The sequence below is a fragment of the Stenella coeruleoalba genome (assembly GCF_951394435.1).
Source record: "Stenella coeruleoalba genome assembly, chromosome: 4".
Taxonomy (NCBI): Eukaryota; Metazoa; Chordata; class Mammalia; order Artiodactyla; family Delphinidae; genus Stenella; species Stenella coeruleoalba.
The window spans coordinates 1,733,409-1,746,654 of NC_137149.1; the positions used below are offsets into that span (position 1 = coordinate 1,733,409).

The 13,246-nt window shown below is 54.7% G+C and overlaps 1 protein-coding gene across 4 annotated transcripts in view; it reads left to right on the forward strand.

Annotated features, from left to right (window-relative positions):
- Positions 1–13,246, forward strand: part of FAM193A (family with sequence similarity 193 member A) — a 174,016-nt gene that overhangs the window by 95,568 nt on the left and 65,202 nt on the right. For 3 of the 4 annotated variants that reach the window (XM_079919309.1, XM_079919311.1, XM_079919312.1), the window contains 4 exons: positions 3,119–3,264; positions 3,603–3,770; positions 6,908–7,142; positions 12,709–12,833. In XM_079919309.1, the coding sequence (XP_079775435.1) occupies positions 3,119–3,264; positions 3,603–3,770; positions 6,908–7,142; positions 12,709–12,833 (674 nt within the window). The remainder of the gene's footprint in view (positions 1–3,118; positions 3,265–3,602; positions 3,771–6,907; positions 7,143–12,708; positions 12,834–13,246) is intronic. The other variant, XM_079919310.1, reaches the window with a different exon arrangement.

Here is a 13,246-nt window from a genome sequence, read left to right on the forward strand (position 1 = left end):
GGATTGCAGGAGCTTTTACGATATGTCAGCTTACAGTTTCATCAAATTTGGGAAATCCTCAATGATTTAGCCCCTTTTTTCCTGGGACACAATTACCTGTGTGTTAGACATCTTGATTTTGTCTTACAAATGCTTTGTTTGTTTTTCTCAATCCTGTTTCTCGCTGTGCTTCATTTTGGATATTTATTTGTATTACTTGTCTTCAGGTTTATTGATATTCCGCTGGGTGTAATCGGCTCTTAAGTCTACCTCATGTATTTTTTCTTTCAAGATACTTCTTATTTTTCATCTCCAGAAGTGCCATTTGCGTATTTTTGCATCTTTGGTCTCTCAGCTCACCATGTTTGTTTTCCTCTGCTTTCATGAGCATATGGAGTTTATTCATAGTCTCCAGTTCCAGGTCCTTGTCTGTTGGTCGCACCGTCTCTGTCATTTGGGGTCTGTTTCTGTGGATTGGTTCCCCTCCTGGTTCTGTGTTGTATTTTCCTGCCTCTTGGCTTTGTTATTCGATGCTGGACGTTGTATATTTCACATGTTGAAGTGTTGGATTTTGTGTTGTATTCTTTTAAACTGTGTTGGACTTGGGCATAACACAGTAACTGAAGTTAAATGTAAGATGTGCACCGTGAGGTGACACGTTTAAGGATTTACCATATGGTAGCCACGCGCCCTGTTTTGAAAGGTCTGAAGCTTCCTCCCATGTCAGTAGGAAAGGTTTTTCAGGTTCTTGGCCGCTGCTCCGAGTCTGCCCAGGGTACCAGGCAGCGTCGCTGGTGCTCGTGTGCAGTGGCAGGAGGGTCAGAACGGGTCCTGCTCTCACGGAACTGATCTTCTTGTGGTGAAGACAGGTCTAAAACAGGAAAACCCCAGGAATTCAGATAGCAGTTTGTGATGTCAGACATTAGCCAGGGTGACCAAGGTCAGGAGGCGGCAGCGCACCACGGATGTGAACAGGGTCACTTGAATGTGGAGGGTGGTGAGCTAGTGACGGGAGACCCATGCCCAGACCCGAGAAGGGAGCTCTAAGGATACAGTCGTGGTGCATCCAGGGAGCAGCCACTCGGGGTCAGGGGAGGGCTCGAGGACACGCTTGGAGCAGAGGGGCTGCTGGGAGGCTGGAGCAGCGGCCGGCGGGCTCGCCGGAGCAGGGGCTGCACCTGGTCCCTCGGCCTCCGAGTGGTAGGAGTGGGCCACTGCAGCCGGGGACCAGGAGGGAGGCCTCTGCCGAAGAGGCCAGGTGCCGACCACAGCAGAGGAGCAGTGTTTGCAGGGCAGAAGGTGGTGGGTTTGGAGCTGAGACGCAAGAATTGAGAACTGGTTCAGCCAGCCCCCCTGAGTAGGTATCTTTTAGCTGAGGCGTGATTGATGGAGAGAAGTCTTCTTTTGTCGGAAGCCATTCAAAGGCTTAGTAGATTAGCCCTCTGGGTGAAGGGAGCAAGTGCAGTGAAATAAAAGCAGACGTTGGTCCTGGCCAGCCTTGAAGACAGCGGGAAGACATGAGAGTCTGTTCAGATGGTGTGGGCGGGTCTTTGCAGGGATCTGTGTGGTCTCATTCGTGCGTTAAACACCACTCTGGCTGCTGCTTGGAGAACGGACCCTCGGTGTGCAAGGCGGCTGTAGCACTGTGGTATCCAGGCCTGGGGTGGGTGACAGTGGCCTCGGCTGGGCTGGACACGTGGGTGGGGTGGAGTGTGGGTGCGTGGGGGGTGGAGGTAGGGCGCGCGGCCTCGCTGCTCTCGGGGAGCAGCCTGCTTCCTCCACCACCGCCTCAGACCCGTCTCGTCTGACCGCCCGTTCCTGCCCCTCGCTGACTTGTCCGTCAGACCCGTGGCCTCTCCAGGCACAGTTAGAATCCGCATTGTCTCATTGTCAGGAATGCATGTCCCATCTGCAGAAAACACAAGTGTCTCATCTGGTTCAGAGCTTCTCCCCCAGCTTCCATGAGTGACGTCGGCGTCACCCAAGGGCATGTTGCGGGGCTGGAGGGCAGCGGTGCCTGTCCTGCGGCCTTCCCCTTGCCACCCCCGCCCCCCACTCTTCCGTTCTTTGCTGGTCTCCCTGTGGTCCCCTCTGGTGCCCAGGCCCTGCGGTCCTCACAGGTCGTCCATGGCAGGTGGCTCTTGCCCATAGGAGGCCCTGTCGAGGTTTTCCTAGGCCTCAGTCGAGCCCTTGCACTGACTGCCTGCTGGGGACTGTGTGACACCCCCGTCCCCGCTCTGCCCCCGGTGTAACTCCGGGGTCCGCTCACCCAGCAGGAACGTTTTCGGGCTGGGGGTGTTCCTTAATGATGGCGCAAGCCCTACCCGCGGCTTGGGAGTGGCTCCCCTGCTCCCAGCCCCTCCACTGGAGGACTTTCTTGCGCTTCATCCAGCAGTGGATGGGGTGGGGCCACAGGCGGGGGCGTTGGCACCCAGCTGAGGGCTGAGCCGGGCTTGTCTCAGAGCCTTTGCACTTGACCTGACGGTGACGGGAGGAGGAGCGATGCTGTCCTCCCTTCAGGAGCCTTTCCAGTGACTTGGCCCTTCTCTTCAGGCCACTGGGGCGCTGGCCGGAGCTGGCTGCCCTGCTCACGAGCCCTGGGGGGACGTGCAAGCACCTTCCTGCACTGTGTGTGGGTCCTCAGCCCTAAACCTGGAGCCCGCGTCCCCGAGGGACCAGGTGGCGGCTGTGCGGGTCGTGGGACCATGTTCTTAGGCAGGGGGAGGTGAGGGGTCGTGATCTCCATGGCGGCCGCGGGGTGGCAGGGTCTGAGCCCACCTCCTCCTGGACGTTGTGGGGCAGAGGCTCAGGTTTCTGCCGAGCGGCGTCCCCCGGGATGGTGGTTGCAGGTACCAGTTAGGGCACTGGGAGTAGAATCGCTCTTTTTTAATGTGTGAAGGAGATTCATGGACCGTCCTCGTGGGGTTATGATGTGACTATCAGAAGGTAGAAAAATAATCGGTTCCAGACAAAATTCTTGGGTGTCAGAGAGAAAGTTTCCTATGTAGTGTCGGCTGAAATATTTTCTTTTTGATGTGTAGGTTTTCCATTTTTTCTAAAAGGCATTGTCCTGAATACTTAGTAACGAATTTGGGCCGTGAGCATTACTCATAATGAGTCTGTTCTCTTTTCTCTAAAGCAGGGTCAAGACTTCCTTCTTCACTCCCCGCTCGGCAGCTCGCAGCCCGAGGCCGGTGGCGGGAGGCTCACCCTGGGCGCTCAGCCGTTACCCACAGCCGCCCCCTCGGACACCGCGTGCGCCTGCGAGGCCTGCAGCGAGCGCAGGTACGGGTATGGGGGGGCCCTCCGCCTGCGGGGGGTGGGGTCCTCCTTCATTGCTGCCCTTGACGACTGGTGGGAGGAGGCACGTCCTCACAGAGGGCGGGAGCCTCCCCGAAACAGTTAGGGTCTCAGGTCGATGGATGCCTCCGACTTGGAGGCTGGGGAGGCCGTCACTGCCGCTGCCAGAGGCCTGGGAAGAGGAGCCAGACGCGCGGGTCCTGACTGGTCTCGGGTCCCGGCTCGGCCGAGGCGGACCAGGGCCCACGGGAGCCTTGACAGCCAAGGGCCCTGGGGGCTGTGCCGGGGCTGATGGCGCCGGTCCTGTGGGCGTTTGTCCTCAGGGAGATTTCGGCGGAGGCGGAGCGGGAACCTCAGCAGCTGCAGAACTACTGGTCGGAAGTGCGCTACACAGTCCGCTGCATCTACCGGCAGGCGGGCACCCCGCTGGCGGACGACCAGGACCAGTCTCTGGTGCCCGACAAGGAGGGGGTGAAGGAGCTCGTGGACAGGTGCGTGTTGCCCAGGCGCGGCCCTCCCCCACCAGCCGCCCACCCGGGCTTCCCCTCTGCTCGGGGGGACTCCCCTCTCGGGGTTGGGAGAGCTTGTCCCGCGAGCTCGGCCCCGGGCACGTGGCAGGCCTGCAGCAGACGGGCTGGGTGAACTCTCAGATTGTCATTCTGATGGAAGGCTTATTACCTGTGTAATGAAAGCGAACGTACTTGTCTCCTTCCTTAGTGTTGAGGCTGACAGTAAGACTCCTTCTGGGCACTTGCTGTGCCCGCGATGGCGCTGAGCACTTTCTCAGGCACTCCTGCGCTATTGCCCCGCAGAGGAGAGGCAGTTATGCCGCTTAGGAGATGAGGAAACCCAGGCCCCGTGAGGTCCGGTGGCGGATGGAGAGCCATTTGTCACAGGCCGGTTCACACAGGTGCTCCTCACTGGGCGGGACTCCCGGCAGGGCGCTCGCGCAGGCGGGGACCTTGTGCTCAGTGACGGCACAGAGTTTGAAGTGGGTGTAATTTTTATTCTTCCTTAGAGTTTGTACCATTTGTTTCCTCTGTTTGGAGATGTTCCCAATAAAAGCAGTAAATTTGAGCGAGACGTTCCATGAACTGATTCTCATTTTGGTCCTTTTTTCATGTTTTGAATGCAGCCCCTTTGGGGTTCTGTAACCTCTTGTTCGCTGTACTGTAGAGTTCCTCCTGGAGATGGGGGTGGTGACTGGCTATGGGCTGTATTAACTAGTTAGTGATTCGGCCGGTGTGTCTAGGGTTTGACTACGTGAAATGGCTCTGGGTGGTGTGTGCCTTTTTTAGAAGTTAGCTTTCCTAGTGAATATTAGGAACGCACATATAACCTGCATGTCACACTCGGAGCTTCACAGCTTGTGAATGCTTCGGAAGAGGCCAGAGTAAAATCAGAGACGGTTGGAAGGAAATGCTCAGTAAACAATTGTTCAGATGGGACGTTACGGCAGAGAGGTTTGGGAAACAGCAGTATTCTAGTAACGAAACACACCGTTAAGAATGGAAACATTCCACGCCGCCATTTGAGGTCCAGGTATATATATGTCGCGTGTTTTCCACATGTTTTCCACGTCCTACGCTTTTCCTCGTCTCCATGTCTAAGGACCCTTCTCTTGTCTGAACGCCAGCACACACCGGGAAGGGCCGTCTGTAAAGGCCGTGTCTAGGACCTGACAGCTGGCGGCGATTCTCCTTTGCCCCTTTCCGTGGCCCTTGGCATCCTGCCGCTCTGCCTCCCCCTCCCACCGCCCCCCATTTCCGCACATCATCACTGCGTTCAGCCACACTGGCTCTCATGCCGTCCTCCACAGACCTGCTGGTTTCTTCTCTTCGCTCGGTCTGGAATGTTCTTCCTTGCTCAGGGTTCTTTTTCCTCCCTTCCATCCTTCACTTTAGACTTCAGAGTCACCATCTCAAAGAGACCACCTGACCTAAACTCCGAGGGGCCTCCCGCATCATTCTTTATCAACCCTTCCCTTCTTTTTTATCGTGTTACTGCCGCCACTACCTGGAATTACGCTCTGTATGTGTGTGTGCTCCGAGCATCCAGCGGCCTGAGAGTTTGTTCTCCTGGCGTCTTCCTGCTGTGGCTTTGACACAGCCGCCTGGGCCCAGTGCTTGTTGAACGCACAGCTGGGTGAGCTTCCACAGCATCTTCATCTTCCTGCCCCTTGGCCATAGCGCTTTTTACAAGTCTACTTGCAGAAGTACCATGTGGTCAAGTCATTAAATTTATAAGATACAGAAATGGACAAAGAAATAAAATGCAACGCATGTCTAATTCCAGCAGGCGAAGAGAACCAAGAAGGAGGCATCCAGTCTCCTTGTAAGTTCGATTGTCCCTGTGTCATTTTGAGTCTTCTGTGACTTTCCTTTAAGAGATGAAATACCTTCTGTTTCAGAGAACAGTTGCTGTACTGGTAATTAAAATTATGATTGTCATGCTAAGCTAGAAAGTCAATATATCTGTGTGAAGTAGACTCACCACAGTGGGAGTCCCATCGGTTCTTACTGTTTCTCTGGCCACGTTTTTTGTAAGGCTACACAAGTTCCATTTTCACTCGGCTCTTGTCTTTTACAACCTAGGTAGTGTGGTCACTTAAAAGTGGAATAGGTGACAACTTACAGTCTTCTCTTTTGACCCAGCGTGGTGCCCAGAGGTGAAAGGATCCACTACCCAAATCCAGGAGCTACAGCTTAATGTATTGTACAGCGTGGGTGCAGAAGTCACAGCGGCTCCTCCTGGTGACGGGCTCCAGGCGGGTGCTGTAGTTGTCCCAGCGGCTCCTCCTGGTGACGGGCTCCAGGCGGGTGCTGTGGTTGTCCCAGCGGCTCCTCCTGGTGACGGGCTCCAGGCGGGTGCTGTAGTTGTCGCTTCATCGGATGTAGGTTTCCATCTGGAGGCTTCTCAGAAGTGCACAGCTGAAACGAGTGGTCACTTGAAACATAGTCATGCCAGTTACTATAGAACAAGTTTGTAAAAGTTGATGCTCTCCAAGTTAGGGAAGAAATTCGTGAAGATGATCGTTGCTGTGTGGCCTGATGGGGCGTGTATTGACTTGTTGTCTCTGACCTTCAGCTTACACATTTTCTCTTACGCCTTTAGTATCTTTTGGTGGGATGATTTAAAAGGAGATACACTGTCTGTAAAGTTTCTTCTGATTATGAAAATAGTAGAAGCAGCCCATTTGGATCAGATACTGAATTCCTAGGAAGAAGGAAGAGCAGCCCGCTCCCGTGCTGCAGCCAGGTGTCACCCCTGGGGGCCGTGGCTTTTCCGCTGTCCGCATATAAGCGGTCAGAGATGAGTGCTGGGGTCTCCCGGGCTTGGCAGTTCTGTGGCCCCCGCGCGGCTCCGCTGTGCCCACTCTGCTACCTGCTGGCTGCCTGAGTCCGGGGACTCGCCCAGCCATGTGGCTTCGCGTCTGACCCGGCGTCGCCTTGGGGGTTGACAGCGAGCTCTCAGTGGACGCCGGTCACTGCTGTTTGGCCAGTGACTCTGGGGGTTCCCCCTCTGTCAAGCAGGCTGACTGTGAGAAGATGGCGGTCGTTGTTAGGTGGGCACCCCCAGGCTACCAGGGTCCCCCTGCGGGCGAGTGGTGACTCTCTCTCCTGTGCAGGCTCTGCGAGCGGGACCCCTACCAGCTGTACCAGCGGCTGGAGCAGCAGGCCAGAGAGTACGTGCTAGAGATGAAGGTCCGGCTCCTGCGGCAGCTGTCGGCCGCGTCCAGGGTGAAGTCGCCGTCCGCCCTGCAGGGCCCCCCGCAAGCGCACCAGTTCATCTCCCTGCTCCTCGAGGAGTACGGTGCCCTGTGCCAGGCGGCGCGCACCATCAGCACCTTCCTCGGCACCCTGGTGAGTCGGCTATGTCCCCTGCCCGGGACGGGGGGCAGGAGCGGGGGGTCTGGAGGCCCGTCACGCCCCTCCCCTCCTCCGAGATGTGCAGGCGGGGCTGGGGGCCTGATTCCTCTCCTCTTTCTCTCCCCTCTGGACTTGGCTGCTGGATGAAAGCGGAAATACTGCTCGGGGACCTTGGGTCCTGGGGGCACGGTGTGGGGACCGTGTGAGGTGAGGGCCGGAGTGGGTGACAGTAGGAAGGAGACAGAGGAGTGGCTGTGCTGTGAATTCTGCACATGGGGGCTGTGTTCTCAGGTGGAGTGCAGAGCATGGGGGACGGCAGGGCACCTGTGTCCGGCCCCCAGGCTCACCATTACTGATCTACTCACCAGCCCAGCGCTGGACTGAGGATAGGGTCATAGAACCACGTGAGACGCTGACCCCCTGTGGGCGGTCTCTGACTGCCTCAGAAGGGAGATGACCACAGCGGGGTGGAAGGAGGCCTCTGGTAGAAACTCAGTTCCTGGGCCTGGTCCTCGACAGCCTCAGGCGCACCTGCCGGCTGGACAGAGGGACAAGCCGTCTTTGCTTTCTCGACTTACTAATAGTCTGTGGAGTTTCTCATCATCACTCAAATTTTACTGTGAAGTGAGAGTTCATTGGGCTGGTTTTGGGTGCTTTCTTAGTGGTAAAACTGCATTTTGAAACAAATGCAGTAACCAGTGGTTCCGAAGGTTTTAAGCATAAGGTCTTTATGTGACTCTAAAGTTGATAGACCTTGATAGAAAAATTAACCATTTTGCAGGTAGTTTCGGGGGGTTCACAGAGCTCCTCAAGCGGCATCACTTCAGTAGAGCATTGCCGTTCCCGCAAGTGAGTCCCGAAAACCTCGAGGGAAGCACCCACCGTGAGAAAATGAGCGGGTGAATGCATGGGCGGGCGGTTACCCTCTTCAGCACCGAGCCTGAGGGGCTGACCCCCGGGCGTCCCAAGCAGCACCCGCCCCTGGCTCACTGAATGTCTCCCCGTCCTCCAGAAGTCCAGCTCCCCTGCCGCTTCCCCTGTGCCATCACTGGCCTGAGCCTGGTGCACAGAGCGGTGCGGAGAGCTGCTGCTGCCCCCCAGCCAGCCAGGGCCAGCTCAGCCTCACCCTCCTCGGCCGGTTAGAGTGCACGCCATCTTACTCAGCTACCGGAAAATAATTTGAACCGTGCTTATTGAGCATAAGCTCTAAGCTCAGAATACAGCTGTTTGGTCAGTGATCTATTTCACTTGGCTTTGCACGTGGAGATACTCACTTTGGTTTCCAGTGAGACACCACACCAGTAACCTGGACCCTTCCTTCCTCCAGGGGAGACAGCTGAACTCTGGATAACACAGGCTAAATCAAGGTAGAACCTTTTAAAACGCATTGCTGAGTTGGCATGAAAGGCAAGAAGCCTTGGAGGGAAAAACAAATCGAAAGCTGGTGGAATCCTGAGAAAGTCATGTGCTCAGAAGCCAGCATTCCCTCCAAAGATTTCTTCTCGTCCTGGGAGAAAGGAGGTACAGCCTAGGTCCAGCACATAATGCTGGGACCACAGATGATCACAGCTTCTGTGAGGGGGCAGGAGAGACCCTGCCCGCAGGAGGGACAGCAAGGGCCTGTGCCTAGGGTGACCTTGGCAGGGGTGGGGGGCTGTTGATGTGATGTGAAAACTCCCAAACCTAGAAGTCAGTGCGTCGGGCAACACGCAGACCCCCTCTGCGAGCTCACTTCATCCCATGTAACCACTGTACCGTTGTCACACCTGAGAAAACTGATGGTGATTTCTGTGCGCTCAGAAAAATGTCCCAGTTATCTCAAAAATCTCTTTTTGTGTTTGGGGTGTTCAAACCGGATTGAGAACAGTTCACAGATTTATAACAGCGTCTTTCCGGGTCTACCCCGTGATCTGAGCAGGGTAGGAGTTGACAGAGCCGAGGTGAGCTTAACTTCCAAGTCCGTGTCTCAGAGTCTCAGCATTTTTGGACTTGGACGCCTTTCCGTTTAAAAACGGAGAGCCCCAAATAGCATTTGTTTGTGCAGATATTATCTATCAATATTTACTGTGGTGAAATTAAAACGGAGAAATTTAAAGATATTCATTAAATCACTTTTAAAATAACAGCTCATTGCATAACATAGACAGCATATCTCTAAATAAAAAAACTGTTTTCCAAAACAAAACGTTTAGTAAGAAGAGGGGCACCGTTTACATGTTTGCACATCTCTTTAGTGTGGCTTAACGGAGGACATATATGTGTTCTTACATCTGCTTCTGTGCTCCGTGTATCTTCATAGGTTGTTTTGGTTGAAGTTTTTGAAGAAAATTGGGCCTCCCACAGATATGTATTTGGAAGAATAGTCTAATAGACTTTTCAGTTTGTTGTGGAAATTCTTCTTTGAGAGAATACACCGGAGTCCCAGTGCTTCTTAATGGTTAGCTGCAGTGTAGAACCTGAAACCGGGTCACTGAGCTGAGCCGGCTCTGTTCTGTCACAGTCCACTGGTGTGGCTCACGCTTCAGGTCGTTTTCTAGCATCAGACGTCGGTCATTTTGAAAACACTGGTTCACCGAGTGAGCTACACAGATCTTGCTGAAGATATTCAGTGTCATGTTAGGCAACACGATATTCAATATAAAAAATGGCCTTTGTCACCATCCCTGTGACCCTCCTCAGAAAGATCTTTAAATGTGGAGAAGCTTCAAGGCTACAGTGGCAGATGTAAGTTTTCCAAAGTTCTGATGTTTGCTTGAGAGCTCGGATTTTGGGCTTGGCCACAAGTGGGGTCAGTTGTCCCTGAAGCGGCAAGCCCCCTCGCCGTGCACACTTGCCGGCTCACGCTGTGCTCACTCCCTTAGCCTCTCTGGAGACAGCCCCTCCGGCCCTCCTGCCGCCGCAGGGCCACGGACCGTGTCAGGGCGTAGAGAGGTGTCTTCAAACACATGCCTTTCCTGGGAAATGTGCTCGTGTCCTGGGCATCAAACCAGCCACAGGTTTTCTAATGTTGTACACACTGAAATAAAGCTGGGACCAAAGTTAGGCCTCCATTCACCTAGGAAATGCCTTCCCAGGCTGTAAGAATTGTGAAATCTGAATGTCCATTTACAAGGCCAGAAGAATCTTGGATCTCCAGCCGTTTCTCAAGCTCTGCTGTAGGACTTGACTGTACACACTTCCTCTTTCTTCTTCCAACCCCCAAGCACCTCCCTGCAGGTGAAGTGAGAAGTGAGAGTGGTTTGGGTGGACGTGCCTAGGCTCAGGCCATCCGGGAGCTTTTTCTTTGGCCTGCGGCTGGGGCAGCACCAAGTCTCCGCCGACCCCCGGGTCTCGTCTCTCGTAGCAGCTGTGGCAGCACCCCCCCCCCCGCACACCCTGTGCCCCCAGGCCCAGGGCATGTTGCTCAGCCTCTGCACACTGTTTCTGGCCTGTGAATGGGGCATGGCAGCACCAAGTTCAGGGTGGCCCACGGGAAGTACTCGCACTACTAGCATGTGTTGTCGTCCCAAGTTGATCTGAGGTTGTGAAACGAGCTTGGGGTCTGCTGTTTCTCTTGCATGACTCACCTGGAAGTATACTTTCAGATTTCATAAAAAATGTCAAACATCTTCCTCATAAATCGGTCTTTACCTTTATTACCTTTAGTTAATGTGAGCCCACATCCAGAGCTGTGGTCCCACCCTTGCAAGTATTGTAACTCAGTGCCCAGGGTTGCTCACAGGCTGGCGGGCAGGGACTGTTGACTCTGTCCCAGAGATTGACAGGGGAGACCAGGCAGGCCCTCGGCTCTCCTGGACGCCTTCCCTGGACCCTCTGTCATCTGGCTGAGGGCCTAGTCTGGCTGCTGCCTTAGCTCCTTTGTCATGGAGACGAATCATAAATCAGACCGTCGCCAATCCTCTGTCCCCTGGGGACTCGCGGCAGTCAGGGACCTGCTGTGCTAGTCTCTGTGTCCTCGTGCTGGCACAGTGCCTGTGCAGAGTGGCCTCTGCTGAAGTGTGTGACACACGTCCTTTCCTCACTGCCTCGGTGGCTATGTCATCATTACAAGCACGTTCTTAAAATTATGTGCTTGTAATCAGGCCTCATTCCAGGCCTTGGGCCTAGTTTTTCGGTTCCCAGGCCCTGGTCTTCTGCCCCACCCAGCTTTCCTGTATCGTAATTGCTCCGAGAGATGCTGCGTGTGAAACAAGAATGATAAAACTTAGACCTGGGAGGCACTGGTGTTTCGGTTAAACGTGCAGTGAGGACAGGCACTGGGAACGTTGCCAGAGTCAAGGGCTTGAGGCTCCCTGCAGGTGCCACAGATGCCCTCCTGCAGGTGCCATAGACGCCCTCCTGCAGGTGCCATAGACGCCCTCCTGCAGGTGCCATAGATGCCCTCCTGCAGGTGCCATAGATGCCCTCCTGAAGATGCCATAGATGCCCTCCTGCAGATGCCATAGGTGCCCTCCTGCAGGTGCCATAGATGCCCTCCTGCAGGTGCCATAGATGCCCTCCTGCAGGTGCCATAGATGCCCTGCCGAGTCTCTGTGCGGGTCTCGAGTACAGGCAGAGGGCTGCGTGCAACTCGAGAGCAGGTGTGCGTGCATGGTAGGGCAGGAGCACACGTGCTCAGCAGCGTCTTGCAGGTGTGTGCTCACCCTGAGTTGCTCGTTCAGCCCCTCCGTCCACTGGTGATCAGGGCACAGAGCAATGGGATCTCCACGTGTAGATCGTGTCCTGACGTCTCCAGGTGTCATAATTTCAGCTCAGTTGGGCTACACAGTAAATAGGAACAGACCAGTACATGGGGCGGCATGCGTCACCTGTTCAGAGGGGACTGGAGTGTGATGCCCAGTGAAGCCTCTCCAGACCGTCCGTCACTCAGGTGAGGAATGTTCCCCCAGGTGCGAGGTGATGCGCCACGAGTAGTGTACGTGTGACTGACAGATGGACGTGTGGGTTCACACACGCGTGGTTGCGGCCAGAGCTGTTGAATATGAACGCTGCACGTGGGGAGGTCGTGGCGCTGTCTGCCCCGGTCACCCTGTCCTCTCTGGAGGTCACTCGCTGTGATGGCCAGAATGCTTCCAAATGTTCAAAAGTTGTTGTCGAAAGTAACTGATGAGGTTGCCCATGTTTAGCAGGGAAAGAAAGAGCTGACCTTCCCCGCATTGTCACTAGCAGGGAAGTTACTGTGTCTGTCAGAACGGGAGACTTCTCGAGACAGGCGCGGAAGTGCTTGTCCTTCGGCACCAGAGGATTTGTGTGCGTTTACTCAAGTTGTTTGAGAGGTAGGGCTTGCAGTACGTTTGGGAGGCATGGCTATGAGAAGTGGCTGCCGGCCGTGTACGCTGGTTTCTCTCTTCTGTCCCCTCATTGTGTGCATCTCGCCACCCCTTTGTTTTGTGTCGAGTCATTTGGAAGGGAGGCTGGATGCACAGGGAGTAGCAGCCCCTCATGAGCAGAATGTTCTGGGCCTGGACAGAGGATGTGGGTTTGGGGGCGGGGGGAGAAACCCTTCTGGGAATTTTTCAGTCTTTGATTGGATGTATCTTCTGTGTATCTATCTCACTAGGAAAATGAACACTTGAAAAAGTTCCAGGTTACGTGGGAGCTGCACAATAAGCACCTCTTTGAAGATCTGGTCTTTTCGGAGCCACTTCTCCAGAGCAGCCTGCCGGCACTGGTGTCGCAGATCAGGTACTCGGTCTTCACCTGCATGTGTCCTGCTGGCGTGACGGCGTGCTCCTGTCCCTGGGGTGCAGCAGGTGCGCACCTGAATGCCACTGCAGGGGCAGTTCTTGCCAGAAAATTACCGGGCTTAGGGGAAAATACAGTTTGGTTGAAAGCTCAAAACCCAAAGAGTAATACGATTGAACTTTAAAATAATAAACCCAGTATCATTGCTACTAAGGTTTAGCATCACAGATTTCTCCTGAATAAGGAAAAGCTGCGGTAAACATAGCAGTTCACTTGACAAGTCCCAGGCTTTGCCAGGTGGCTGTGGTGTGGTCTGTGCTGGGGCACTTGGGGGGCCGGGGGAGGGCTGGTGGTGTTAAGGGGCTCTGGGGCGCTAGGGGAGGTATTAGACACGCTGTCAGGTCTCTCAAGCA